Source organism: Spermophilus citellus (assembly GCF_964194105.1).
Source record: "Spermophilus citellus genome assembly, chromosome: 9".
NCBI lineage: Eukaryota > Metazoa > Chordata > Mammalia > Rodentia > Sciuridae > Spermophilus > Spermophilus citellus.
Genome location: NC_138191.1, coordinates 74,870,573 through 74,886,145, shown reverse-complemented (window position 1 = coordinate 74,886,145; position 15,573 = coordinate 74,870,573). Strand labels below are relative to the sequence as shown.

The 15,573-nt window shown below is 32.4% G+C and overlaps 1 protein-coding gene across 1 annotated transcript in view; it reads right to left on the bottom strand.

Moving 5' to 3' along the window:
* PIGK (phosphatidylinositol glycan anchor biosynthesis class K) overlaps positions 1–15,573 on the bottom strand; it is a 141,922-nt gene that overhangs the window by 59,226 nt on the left and 67,123 nt on the right. The window contains exons 7-9 of the mRNA XM_081305669.1: positions 13,627–13,744; positions 13,329–13,439; positions 7,902–8,074 (exon numbers count right to left, since the gene is read on the bottom strand). Of these exons, the coding sequence (XP_081161795.1) occupies positions 7,902–8,074; positions 13,329–13,439; positions 13,627–13,744 (402 nt within the window). The remainder of the gene's footprint in view (positions 1–7,901; positions 8,075–13,328; positions 13,440–13,626; positions 13,745–15,573) is intronic.

Below are 15,573 nucleotides of genomic sequence, written 5' to 3'. Positions count from 1 at the left end.
CATCAACATGACTGCAATGAGTTTTAAATGCTAAGTATGCTCATTTTATACACATTATCCCCAATCCTCAAAATTACTCTAGAAGTACAAAGAAAACACCCTTTTAAAGATAAACTATCTGAATTTCAGGAAAACTAAATAAGGCAGCTGAAAAAAACAAAGCAAGTAACTATACCAAAATATAATGAAGTCTTATTCACTATCATGCTATTCCTACTATACAGTGTTGCGTCAAAGGTTTCATGGAGCGCTAGGATGGGCAACGTGTAACTGAAGAATACTTGGAAACCAGGTAAAACAATATGCCATGATTTCTGTAAAAATGACAACTTCTAAAACTGGGACTATAGATTTATATTATTAATATAAATGTCTTCTGTTCCTTGCTTTACCTAATCCTAGTGTTATATATAAAATCTTCTAAAAATTCAATCTACTCTTCCCCACAGAAATAAAAATTACTTTACCCTTATTACTAATGAATTACAAATACAAGTAATCCTCACACAATTTTTTTTGACTCTTGAATTTCTTGGTCAAGTATTTAATAATATCCAAACTAATATCAAAAAATACCAAAAAAGTGATAATTAAAAAGCATCCTATAAATTTACCTTTTGTGGTTAAAATCACATATGGTTAGGTTTCTTATAGCAGATCAACTTACATACACAGAAAAATTCTTATCATTCTTTTCCCATATCTATAAATATATGATATTACTGCCACCTTCTGGTAAAAACACAATTTCCCAATTCATAGATTTCTACAAATGAAAATCCTCCAGATATGAAATAACTAGTTTGTAGTAATAAAAGCATAATAGATAATTTAAGCAAATAACTAAAATGTAGTATAAGTAGAATTCTAGCAATAATTAATGTCTATCAGTACATGTGATAAGCTTTCTTGATGTCAAACACTGAGTACTTAACCCTATTTGAAGCAAAGAATTAAGTGCTTTATAAGCAAAATTAAAATTAATTCTCTTAAAAACTATATGATTATTATTCTCATCTTACAGCTGAGAAGAGTTCAAGTACATTGCCCAAGGTTAAATGGCTAGGAAATGGTAGAGGATCTGAATTCACAAGTTGATTCCAATGGCTTTGTTGTTTATTATTAATGCTTGTAATATCTCCTATAATGTCAGATGATAAACATTAAGTTACTTACTTGAACTTATTTAGAACATTAAGGTTTAACTTGATGACATGAAATAATTATTATGGCAATCAGGGGAATCATAGAACTTACAGTTAAAATTTTTTAAAAGTAAGCTGTCAGTTCCAGTGGTGACAGCTATCCAGGAGGCTGAGGCAAGAGGATCACAAGTCTGAACCCAGTTTGGTCAATTTAGGGAGACCCTGTCTCAAACTAAAAAATTAAATTTTAAAAAGACTGGGTATGTAGCTTGGTGGTAACACCCTCAGGTTCAATCCCAGTACCAGAAGCAGGGGGGAGGAGGGGGAGAGTTATAGAATGTATGATTTCATCTATTTGATAAAGGAAAAACTAGGGACAGAAAACGGATCAAGGGCTTAAAAGAACATAGGGAAAGAGTGGATAGAAAGGGGCATAAAAAAGAGTTCTTGTGGTGAAGAACAGATATAGCATTATCCAACTATATGCATTTGCTAAAACTTAGAAATGTAAACTCAAGAAGGTCATTTTACTTAAAGTAAATTATACTTCATTTTTTAAAAGCTGAAAAAATGAACAAACTTCAGCTATGTACAATAATATAAATGAACTACACAAAGGTAATATTAGCAAAAGAAGCAAAACATAGTGTTTAGGAACACATGCTTAGGGGATAAAACTAAAATGAAGAACAAGAAAATTAATTCCGTAAGAGATGAGAGAGTGGTTACCTCTGAGTTAGGAGTTGACTGGGTAGAGGAAAAGGCAAAAGGGATATGGAGTTTCTAGTGTATAATCAATTTTCTGTTTCTTTATCTGGTCATTACATGAGTATCTGCACTATGAGAACCACTTTTATTCATATCCTTTATATATTGTATCCTTTTATACAATTTACAGTTTGTATCTTTTTTGGTTTGTATAATAGAAGAAATGATTTGGTGGAGGGTACCAGGAATCAAACATATGGGTCTTAACCACTGAGCCTTTTCATATTTTATTAAGAGATAGGTTCTCAATGAGTTACTTAGGGTCTCACTAAGTTGCTGAGGCTGGCTTTGAAATTGTGATCCTCCTGCCTCAACCTCCCTAGCTACTGGGATTACAGGCATGTGCCACCACATCCGGCTAGAAATAAATTAATAAGAAAGCAAGTCAAGTAGTTCAGAGTAAATTATGAAAGAATAAAATTAAATATTTGATTTTTAGGAGTGTGGGACATTTCTGGATTTGTATATTGGTATTACTGTTTGTTAGATATGTGACTTTAGGCAGATTTCTTGACCTTTTTCAGTCTCAGTTTATTCACCTATAAAATGGAGAAACTGCACCTGCTGCATAAAGTTATCATGTGGATTAAATGAGATTGATTTAAATATCCTTCAGGGTATCTGCTGAATTCCAAGTTAACTTCTGGGAGTTCACTTTACTCACATGGAGTAGGTCCCAAGCAGTCATATTTTTTGTGTTATATGATCCTTACTACTTCCCAGTTGGACCAGAGGTGGGCACTTGACCAAGCTGAGTTGATCACAAAGTCTTTTGTAAAATTTAGAATGGGCAATGAGCAATTTATTCTTTGGGCTTTATCATGAACAGAAGAGATGTAAATCTCCATAACACTATCAATGAACATCCGAAAAGGAAGTCAAGAAATTGATCTCATCTACAAAAGTATCAAACATAAATAAAATACTTGGGAATAAATTTCACCAAGAAAGTGAAAGATCTGCACACTGAAAACTGTAAACAAAGATGAAAGAAATTGAAGATATATATATATAAATGAAAACATCCCATATTCATGAATTTGAGAAAGATGTTAAAATGTCAACACTATCTAAAGCAATCTAAATATTCAATACAATCTGTATCAAAATTCCAATAACGTTTTTCACAGAAATAGAAAAATCAATACTAAAATTTGTATGAAACCACAAAGACCACCCAAACAACCAAGGCAATAATAATCAATAGTAACCAAGGCAATCTTGAGCTAAAAGAACATAGCTGTGAACATTACAATGGCTGTTTTTTAAAATAAATTACAAAGTAACATGGTACTGGTGGAAAAACAGATACACAAACCAATGGAACACAAGAGAAATCTCAGAAATAAATCCATACTCTTATAAAATCAACTAATCTTCAACAAAGGTACCAAGAACACAGAGGAAAAGACAGTGCCTTCAATAAGTAGTGGTGGGAAAATTAGATATCCATATGCAGAAAAATGAAACTGAAACCTTAGCTCATTCCAAATACCAAAGTCAACTTAAAATAGGTTAAAGACTTAAAGACTTAGAACTGCAAAACTACTAGAAGAATTAAAACAAAACGACAACAACAACAACAAAAACATTTTTGACACTGGTTTTTTGGCAATGATTTCTTGAATATGATCACAAAAGCACTGGCAACAGAAAGCAAAAACAGGTAAATGGAACTGCATCAAATTACATAGCTTCTACACAGCAAAGAAGACAATCAATAGAGGGACTGGGGTTGTAACTCAGTGGTAGAGTGCTCGCTTAGCATGTGTGAGGCACTGGGTTTGATCCTCAATATGAAGGAAGGAATGAAGGAGGGAGGGAGGTAGGGAAGGAGGGAAGGAAGGAAGGAGGGAAAGAGGGAAGGAAGGAGGGAAAGAGGGAAGGAAGGAGGGAAAGAGGGAAGGAAGGAGGGAAAGAGGGAAGGAAAGAGGGAAGGAAGGAGGGAAAGAGGGAAGGAAGGAGGGAAGGAAATCAATACTGCAATGAGACTACCTACAGAATGAAAGAAAATACTTGTAAACTATATATCTGATAAAAGGTTAATGTCCAAAATATATAACTAAAATAACTCAATAGTTAAAAATCATCCAATCAAAAAATGAGTAAAGAATCTAAACAGACATTTTTCAAAAACATATAAATGGCCAACAGGCATATGAAAAAATGCTCAACATCATAATCATCAGGGAAGTACAAATTAAAGACACAATGAAATGACACTTCACACCTGTTAAAATGATTACTATCAAAAATGCAAAGATATAGATAAAAGGAAATTCTTATGCACTGTTGGTGGGTATGTAAATTAGTATAACTATTACAGAAAATAGTATGAAGATTCTCAAAAAATTAAAAACAAGGCTTGGGGTTGTGGCTCAGTGGCAGAGTGCTTGCTTTGCATATGCGAGGCACTGGGTTTGATCCTCAGCACCACATTAAAATAAATAAATTAAATAAAGCTATTGTGTCCATCTACAACTAAAAAAAATTAAAAAGAAAACTACCAAATAATACAGTAATACCACTTTGGGGTTATATATCCAAAGGAAATGAAATTCAAAGTTTGTCAGATATATTCACAATCCCAAGTTCATTATACCATTAAAACTTTATTTTACTCAATATACCTAAGTTTCAGAAAACAGTAATACTAAAACAATTCTTATTCCATAAAACTACATCAGTCAATTTTATGTATTAATATCTTCTATCATATCTGATTAGTATATATACTACTAGTCTAGTAGTATATACTAGACTATTACACAAAATATTTTTTAAAAAGCCAATGTCAACCAATGGATTACACTGTTTCCTTAAAATATATGTAGAAGTAATATTTTTAAGGCATAACTACCAATTTTAATAATATTGTATTGATATTTTCAAACTAAAGTTTGAACAAAATAGATAAACATTCTAGGCTATAACTTCCTTAACAAAATAGTTAATATCTGATTTTTGGTGAATATGCTGTTCTCTAAATAAGCTTTCATGTAAAGGAAGCCTTTAACAAAATTCAACAGCTATTCAAGACAGAAACACTGAAGAATCTAGGGATAGAAGGAAGCTACCCCAGCACCATAAAGGCTATATGTGAAAAACCCAAAGCATAATAAATGGGAAAAAACTGAAAGCATTTTCTTTATAATCTGGAAAAAGAAAAGGATATCCTACCTCACTACTCCTATTTAATATAATACTAGGAATTCTAGCAAGAGCAATTAGGCAAGAGAAGGAAATAAAAGGGATAAAAATAGAAAAAAGTCAAATTATCACTATTTGCACATGTTATGATCCTTTACCTAGAAGATCCAAAAACTCCACCAAAAGATTGCTAGAACTAATAGATTTGGCAAAGTAACAGGTTACAAAATCAACATACAAAAATCAATACCTTTCCTATAAACCAGCAATGAATTCTGCTGAGAATGAAATCAGAAAAGCAATTCCATTCACAATAGGAATAAGTTTAAACTAGAAGGTAAAAGAACTCTACAATGAAAACTATAAAACTTTGAAGAAAGAAATTTAAAACACACAAGATGGAAAGACCTCCATGTTCACAGATAGGCAGAATTAATATTGTTAAAATGGCCATACTATCAAAACAAGATATACAAAATATCTTTTAAAAGGCCAGTGTTGAGCTGGGGATGTGGCTCAAGCGGTAGCGCGCTCGCCTGGTATGCGTGCAGCCCAGGTTCGATCCTCAGCACCACATACAAAGATGTTGTGTTATATTAAAAAATAAATATTAAAATATATTAAAATTAATCATATTAATTTTAATTATGTTAAAAATAAATATTAAAATTCCCTCTCTCTCTCTTTAAAAAAAAATCGCTATTGTAACATTTATAAAAAAAAAAAAAGGCCAGTGTCAAACAATGGATTACACTGTTTGTAATCCATTGTAAAATGACATTCCTCCCAGAACTAGAAAAAAACAATCCTAAAATTCATTTCGAAGAAATGTGAAATTATGTCATTCAGGAAAATGAATGGAAATGAAGAACATTATGTTAAGCAAAATAAGCCAAACTCCAAAATGTCATGGATCATGTGTTTTCTCTCATATGTGGAAGCTAGAGAAAAAAGGAAAAGAAAGGTGAGAGGAAGGGATCTCATGAAAATGAAAGGGAGATCAGTAGAACAGAAGAAAGCAACCAGGAGGTGAAAGGTAGAAAGGGAAGGGCAAAGAGCTGGGGAGCCAAACTGATGAAATTATATTGTTATAGTGTGTATACATACTAATATGTAACAACAAATTCCACCATTATGTACAACTGTAATGCACCAATAAAAAGGGTAGGAAAAAAAGATTATTAAAAGAACTTCCAATTGTCATTCATAAATACATGTGAATAGAACCTTTATACAATGAGATAATATTTGTAACATTCATGTAAAAAATTCCTGGGAGCACAATGAGAACTAAATTCTCATACATTAGTTGTTTTAAAAAATGGGGTCTCTTATATTGTCCTATTACCCCTAATGCCTAGACCACAACACTCCTCCTGCCTGAGCTTGGGAATGGCTAAGATTACAGGCCCATGCCACCAGATCCAGCTTAGGAGTTATGAAACTACCTGGTAAACAACCTAAATAAAATTCATCTACAAACACTAGAGGGTGCTCTAATTCAATAATGCTTGCTGTCTGGCTTTAAAGCTTAAAATATTTTCCACAAGAATAAATTAAGATCTCTTCGGCACTAACAATTTTTGTTTTCAAATTAATACACAGAGAAAACTGAAGAGGCAAATTTCCATTCTTCCAGAACATATAACAGAATTCCAGTGAAACAATTTTTTATTGTCTAATCACTATATATTTAATATTGTATGTTGAGAGAACAGAAAATAAGTAAAGCAGTAAAAAGATGGTCCTTGCCTATAAAGGAGATTAATTTAATGTTCGGATGGTTCAGAGAAGGGCAAGGACAAATATTATATTTATAGAATCAAGTTCGAGGAGAATTATAGAATGAATTTAGTAAAAGACATACTACTCATTTGTTAAAGTACCATTTAGCCATTTTTACAGAGGCAATTTGAAAGCTGTTATTTAAACAAAAAATAAAGGTAATAAATATTGCTGTAGGATTTTAATCTATTGCCTTAACACCTTTTTTAAGCCAATAGCAATAGGAAATTGGAAAAGAAAAAATATAAGACTTTGAATACCCAGAACAGGTAGCAATATCAATTCTAAATATTCAAAAATAAATAAGTATTTTGTGCTAGTTTCTGGATTTATTCCTACCACATTCTAAGTTCAACAAGAAATCTCTGAAATGTTCAAAACTGTGAGAATTTTATATGTTGCCATTTAACAAGCCAGGGAAGTTCCCTAGAGTATGATATCATGAGACAATAGCATTAGACAATAACAAATTAAGTTATACAGTTAACAAAATATATTGTTACATATTTCAAGAAAGTGGCTATTAATCAAGCCATTATTTAATTTTAATGAGATATTTTTTCCTTTCAGGAAAAAAAGAACATTATAAATATTTCTAAAATTAATTTACCCAAAGTTAACCAATTTCTTTCAACCTGTCTCACACAAATATACATGCACAACAATCCACTCCTCAAAAAGGAAGTACCTGGCTTATATCTCTCTTATGCCTCTCCCTAATGAATTACCAAGAGTTCCAATAAAGTGAAAAGTATAGCTCTATAATAGCCAGTTAGGGGCAAAGTTTTAGGTCTTAGCAAGTCTCACACTGCACTACTACCAACACTGCATTTTAAAATGCCAACATAATCTTAATCATAATCTTAACTTTCCACTAATATTTATTATTAAGTTTTTGTCCATAAATCTGTAAAGCATGTGGCCTATATAAAATGAATATTGGGTAGAAATGTGAAACTACAGACAAACACTAACTTTCATCTCTTGATGTGTTTCATAAAAATTTACAAATTATGAGACTAGACTATTCAAATAACAATTTAAGATGAATACCTGCTTTCCATGATTTCTGAATCGTGTTGCAAACTAATAGTTTCTGTTGTAATTTCCACTTTCCGTACACTCCCAAAAAAATCAGTTATCAGGACATTTTTAGGATCCCTCTGAAAAAGATCAGTACGATGTCCAGGAGTAGAAACACAGAGACTTTTGGGACATACCTGAAACTGGAAAAATAAAATACTAATAAATACACGCATGCACACATATACATACAACTTTTATTAAATCCAGTGACACAATATAGAAAACTGTAATGTATCTTTAAAACTCTCCAAGCCAGGCATGGTGGCATATGCTTATAATCCTATTGGCTCAGGAGGCTGAGGCAGGAGGATCACAAGTTCAAAGCCAGCCTCAACAACTTACCAAGACCCTAAGCAACTTAGTGAGACCCCATCTCAAAATATAAAATAAAAAGGGCTGAGGAGGTGATTCAGTGGTTAAGGCCCCTGGGTTCAATCCCTGGTACAAAAAAAAAGATCCCCAAATATAAAGAGGCTACTGGTTCTAAAGATTAAAGTCTCATTGGGCACCTCCTATCTATAATCCCATCAGTTTAAGAGGGTGAAGTTGGAGGATGGCAAGTTTAAGGCCAGTTCAAATTCAAGACCTTGTCTCAAAATAAAAAGGGATGGGAATGTAGCTCAGTGTACCCATAGTACAATCTCCAGTTTCAGGGGGAAAAATATATGTCTCATTCCTATTATAATATTTGATATTCTAAAATAACAACTATACAGATATATAGACATCAGAACAATGAAAAAAAGAGAAGCTGTCCTTGGAGAGAAAAAAAAATTCATTTTCTTGAATCATATGCTACAAAATATATTTTGAACTCCTAAATCCATCGAGATTTCACCGTCAGCATTATGAAAACAGAATTTTTTGTTTGTGTATATCTAAGTCCACTTCAGAAGGGTACTCTCTCTACCTGAATGGTTTTCAGACATTTTGAAATCATGACCCTAGGCTCAAAGTTCAAATAAAATGTAACATGATAGCCAAGTACATTAAAAAAAAAAAATTTAAGTGGAGAAAGTCTGGGTTTCAAGTAGGTGACATGTAACCTTCCCAATACCTAACCCCTTGCTCTTGCTGTGCAATTTTGTACCATTTTATAAATCAATTTATTTTGTTTATCAATGATGAAAATAAACCCAAAACACCTCTACAGACACTCTATTGTTCCAAAGAATATAATGTGAAAACCATTATAAATGGTTCACCACTTATACAGATGCCACAAAAATTTCTGTGTTAATCTTATATCTGATATTCAACATCAGTGAATTATCAAGAACAAACATAAATTATTCCATTCTGCAAAGCATAAAAAGTATCTGTTTCATATAGTTCCCACTGTTACCTTCCACAGAGAATTCAAAGAATGATAAAATTTCCTGTAAAGTCTTTATGTCTTAGGTTAGAGATAAATAAAACATATCAGGGTAGGGAAAATGACAGGTTTTACCTCAGAAAAAGATGAATTTCTTATAGTTTGAGGAAGAGAAAAAAAGATATTGTGAGAATTAAGCTATGTTTAAAAAAGTAGTCTTTATAGAAAGGAAAATATAGGATCAGTGCAGAGATACATAAAACAATCTAGTTTGGCTGAAGCACAGGGTATAGGAAAGAAACAATCACAAGCCTACCAATAAGTACTCAGGCCCACAGCACCTCCCACCTGTGAAGACAAGACCAGCTTCATAGGTAATTACCAATAGGAAGGGAAAGAGGTGGGGAAGAACTGAGCATCAAGTTTATGAAACACAAGGTGTTCCAAGAAACGTGATAAGCAATTTGAAAAGACTCTCATTTAAGCCTACTAATAGCTCTGAGTATACATCTCCACTTTAAACTAAGGCTCAATGAGATTAAGCAATTTAACTAACATCACATTATCAGTAATCTTTGCCTTCCCTGTTCAGAAAAGGAAAATACAAAATAAATACAAAGAAGGAAATAAGACATAAATTAAAAGCAAAGGAAGGGGAAAAGAAAGAAGCTCAAAAAGGTGAAATGTCCAACAGGAAGGACACAACACATGAAAGGTTAAATAAACAAATTAAAAGATAAGATAAACAGAGATAAGACTAAAGCCCCAGGTATACTGAATGCCTTTGAGAGTATTCCTGTGAAAGCAATTTGATAGGCTTTATTAGGTACCCCAGCAGAAGAAAACAGAAAAAATAGTCAAATGAGCTTGAGAAACACTGAGTAGTATTACCTTATTCTTTGTTACTAAAATAAATATACTTCCACTTATTATGAAGTCATTCTTCCCTTCAAGAATGTTTATCATATCAATCTGATTTCCTTAACCTCTACAATAGAGACCACAAATCCTACATTACTAAGTTTAATTTTCAATAATCCCCCTTACTAACAGAATCTCCATACTCCAGACAGGCTATATGTTTACTACTGAAGAATCACCTGTTATTGCAACTTTTGTCCATCTGCAAGTATTCCATTTCCCTAAAGTCTGCTATATTTCTTTCCCTTCAAACTTAAAAATTTACCTCCTCTATGAAAAATGTATATTTAAAAGAACTATATACATATGCATTGCTGTCATGTTTATTCATTCATTCAATAAATATTCAATGAGCATCTACAAATAGACCAGGTACTATAATCAAGTTAAGTGGTTATTAAGATGCATAAAGCATAGTCCTTACATCTTTTATTTAAGAAGGTTAGACCCAAAGTGGAGGTATTGGGGAATGAAACTGACCAAATTATGTTATGTGCATGTATAATTATATCTTAAAGTATCCCACTATTGCATATATTGTGCCAATTGAAAATTAATTTAAAGCTGGTCATGGTGGCGCACCCCTGTGATCCCACACCTCGGGAGGCGGAAGCAGGAGGATCACGAGTTCAAAGCCAGCCTCAGCAATTCAGCGAAGTGCTAAGCAACTCACTGAGACCCTGTCTCAAATAAAATACAAAAAATAGGGCTGGGGATGTGGCTCAGTGATCTAGTGCCCCTGAGTTCAATCCCTGGTACCAAAAAAATAATAATAACTTAAAAAGTTGAAAAATTAACAAAAAAGAAAACACTTTCTTGTGCAGAAGGGTACATCACAAATCTAAACAATGATAGTGTAACGATAAAAGTATAATAAAAGCATATGCAAGAGTTATATATTCACAAAGGAATATTACCTAGAGGGTTCAGAGACTTCATATAACAGGTAACAATTTATAAATATGCTAACTGCTTTCTATGAATTTAGGGGCTACACACCAAGCCCTCTAATTTTGTGGTTACTGAAACACCCAATATATATGATACTCAGAATACAGCTGATTCTCAGTGAATTTTACTGCATACACATAATCCAATAAAAAATAACTATTATTACAAAAATGATATAGAGATATGTCAAATCACTGTACTAGTATACTGCAACAATATGGGCCATTCTGATTGAATGAAGATTAAAACAGTTATCCTTAAATTTTAAAATGGAACTGGGCATATTTGTGCACACCTACATTAGTCAGGAGGCTAATGCAGGAGGATGAAGAGTTTCAAGCCAGCCTGGGAGACACAGCAAGACCATATTAAAACAAAAAAAAAAAAAAGGAGGGAGTAGAGGTTGAACCTCAGTAATGGAGTGCTTAGGTCCTAGGTTCAATCCCCAGTACCAAAATATAGATTTTTTTTTTAAACAGAGGTGAAAGGGAAAGATCAGATATTAGCAAGGAATGTTTATTTAAAAATAAATCACAATTGTGAACAATTAAAAAAAATAGTTTCCTCACTCTTTCCCACATAATTTCAATGGAAGAAGTACTTTTTAAATGCATTAGACTTTTAAAATATAAAGTACGTATATTTTACACTTTTGAGAATACGTCAAGAATTACTTTTATACAATGTTGAATCCAAAAGCAACACTAAACTTTTAAAGTAACTGGGATTTAGGTGATTATTATTTCTTGAAATTAAAGCATCATTGTCATAAGTTTTGTTTTAAAATTCAAATCAAGACTTAACAGGCATCAAAATATATAATCTTGAAACTGAAGTAAGTACTTCTATCAAATTTGACAGGCTATAGCAGTCGTTTTCAGAATTTTACAGCAGAACCCCCTTTGTAAAAGAAAATTTACCAAAGAAGGTGTTTCTATATAATTAAAAAGATCAATGCAAAGGTGCTTAGGCTGATGTGGGTAAGAGGGAGCCTGTCTACTCAGTCTCAGTTCCTGAACTTCACAAAAGCAGTGTATGCTTATTCATTGGGGAATAGCCAGTGATTGGCACTTAGTAAGCACTCAAATGTTTGTGAATAAATGAGGAAGGTATAAGTTAAAAGAAATAAGAAGAGAAAGTCATTTACACACAGTAATTTATTCAGCCTAGAATTGTTGTTTCAAGCTTTTATTATTCCTGCTTTTCAAAAGCAACTTAAAGTTCATTTAATTAAAAATACATAATCAGCACAGAAAAGTCAGAAAGATTTTTTGAGTGAAATTCAACAAATGATGTCAAAAGATTATAGCAGAAGTTGTAGGGCACATAAAAATAGATAACAAAGGTTCCTTTCATTTAGGAGTTTCCCATTAAATAGAAAGGCTTTCACACTGGTCAATAAAAGATAAACTGTAGAGGGGTTTGAGAGAAAGGGAGGGGGCATGGGGTAATTAATGACGGTGGAATGTGATGATCATTATTATCCAAAGTACATGTATGAAGACACGAATTGGTGTGAATATGCTATGTATACAACCAGAGATATGAAAAAATGTGCTCTATATATGTAATAAGAATTGTAATACATTCTGCTCTCATATATAAATTTTAAAAATTTATATTAAAAAAAAGATAAACTGTAGGGCTGGGGATGGGGCTGAGGCTCAGTGGTAGAATACTAGCCTAGCATGTGTGAGGCATTGGGTTCGATCCTCAGCACCACATAAAAAAATAAACAAAATAAAATTAAATTAAAAAATAATAAAATAAAAAAATTTAAAAGGAAAAACCATAATAATTGTCACAAAATAAATAAGATTCTATGGAAATTCTGAAAAGGTAAAAAAAATTCCAAAAGGAAGCATTTGAATAGACATCTTAGAGGAGATACATCTGATTTGACCCCAGAAGAATAGGTAGAATTTCAAAAGATTAATCTTTAAAAAATTACATTTCTGATAGGGAAAAGAGAATGAGTAAACCAATGAAAACAGGGAAATACCTCAGGAATAGCAAGTTAACTAGGCTGAAGCTTTGGATCTTTTGTGGTAAAGAGAAAGATACTAATAGGAAGGAAGATTCAAAACAATTTAACAGGCCATAATTCAACATTAGAAACGCTAATCCAGAGGGTTCCAAAGAATAATCAACTTCATTTATCACATTAATATACCTATGTGTTATAATCAAATCAAAGGAATACTTACAAGGTCATACATACTAGTTTCACTAGCTGGATTAATTTCTTCCAAAAATTCCAAAACATAAAATGTATACCTATCCATAAGATGGACTCCAATTGCAGGATCAGGTTGATGCTATGAAAAGAGGGAAAAAAAAAAAAAGTATATTGTCCAACAGCATCATTGTAACAAAATGCTTAAAATATAATTAAAATTTCCTCTGTGTTAAAAAGTCTAAGAATGAAAAATAATAGGTATATTCTAAAACTATTCAAGTGATTCCAAAAACAGTATCATTTACAAATTGGGAAAATGTACATACTGAGAGTGAATCTTCTCCGACTTGGCTACTAGCTAGAGCCATTATGTTAGGAGAATAAAATCGTTCATACATGGATGCTCCTTGACAAGTGTCAATAATGAAAAGTAGCTCATTGTACCTGAAAGAAAAGTGATAATATCTTTTGTCACAGATCATGCTGTATTAATCATATAATAATATTTTTACAATACTTCTATTACATAAGATGTTTGTGTTGTCTTAGCTATTTCATTAACAAAAAAAGTGGAGTCTTCAATAGAAATTTAGCATTTGAAAAGTTAAAGGTATAATCCTATGCAGGGAAACCACCTGAACAGGGCCTAGTAGTTCTGCCTCAACTTAAGTTCTTCTCCCTTGTCCATGTCACATAATTCAGAACCAAGTGAATATTCAACTCAACAACCACTAATTTGGCACTGTCCTAGAAACTGAACGAGGTTCAGAAAAAAAAAAAAAAATGTGTGGGGAAGAGGGAGGTGACTTAGTCACCATACTCAAAGAGCTTAAAATAAAACTAAATTGAAATGAGGTAAGTGTTACAAACATATATTGCATCTACAATGTCCCTGACACTACACTGGGGATACAAAAATTCCTGACCTCAAAGAGTTTACAGTCTAACAAAGCAAAGTACTCTATGAGCACTGTGAAAGGAATAGAGGGAACTGAAAAGGTTCACAGAAAGGTGATACCTGACATGGGCAATGAAGGGTGAGCATTATTTTATCTCTTAGGGAAAGGACAGATTCCAACAGAAGAAAAAGCACCTAATGTGAATAAATACAATGTAAAAAGTTTAGAAAGAGTAAATTTGAGGTATGGCAGAGAAGCTGGTTTTTAAAAAGTTGGGATAGGGTCAATAGGGTCAATTTGTAAAAATACCATATGGTATTTGTAAAGATACCATATTTTGTACATTTGAGGAAGCCAACAAAGTGGTATTTTATTCTCTTTTGTTGTTAAGTGAAAGAATAACACAATCAAATCTCTTTTTTACAAAAATGTAGATAACTGGTGAAGGTGAAAGTAAGAGGTAGATAGGTTTTAGTGGAAGTTTTCTTCAGACATTTGGTCTGAGTAAACAGCTAATAATGCTCCTAGAAAAAGATATATAGAATCTTGAACCACAAAGTCCAAGAGAATGACAGAAGGTACAATTAATATGACATATTTGTTCTGAGACAACATTTGTCCAGGATCAGAAACCTCTGAAATTATTAAAGGCAGTATAGTAAAATAACTAAAAGCAAGCTCTGTGATCAGACCACTTGGGCATAAATCCTAGCTCTGGCACTATCAGCTGCATAAAGTTTAGTGAGTTACTTAACCTATCTGTGCCTCAGCTTATTCATTTGTTAAAAACTGGAAAATAATAGTACTTATCTCACAGAGTTGCTACTGAAATTAAGATAATTCATGAAAAACACAGTGTCCAGTACCTAATATGCAATAAATTTAAGCACTATATAAAACAACCAGTACCAAATAAAATTTCCTCTTCAATACTTCCATACATTCTGTTTATATTTCAAAAGTGATAATTTTTGTAGTATGCTTGTGTATACATTTCTCTCTTATGTTAGATTTTAAACACTTTGAAGGCAGAATAAGCATCATATTTCCCTTTGTGCCATGTGTACAGAAGGTAACCTACAAGTGCAATCAAGCTAAAAGCAGTTCTATTGTTTACTTGGAGTTCATGTAAGCTCATATATACAACAACTCTCAAATAAAAGAATGCTTACAAAGGACTCTCCCCCAAAAATGATGCTAAATTACAAGAGAGTTGATCTTAAAAGATCGATTTTTTTCATGTTAAGTAATAACCCTTAAGTTTTTCCTTTAAAAAACACAGTTTAATGTATAACAAACAAATTTTAAATGTGGAAGAAATGATCAAAGTAAGGTAAAATTTATAAAATAAGAACTAGGAATCTATCATAAAAA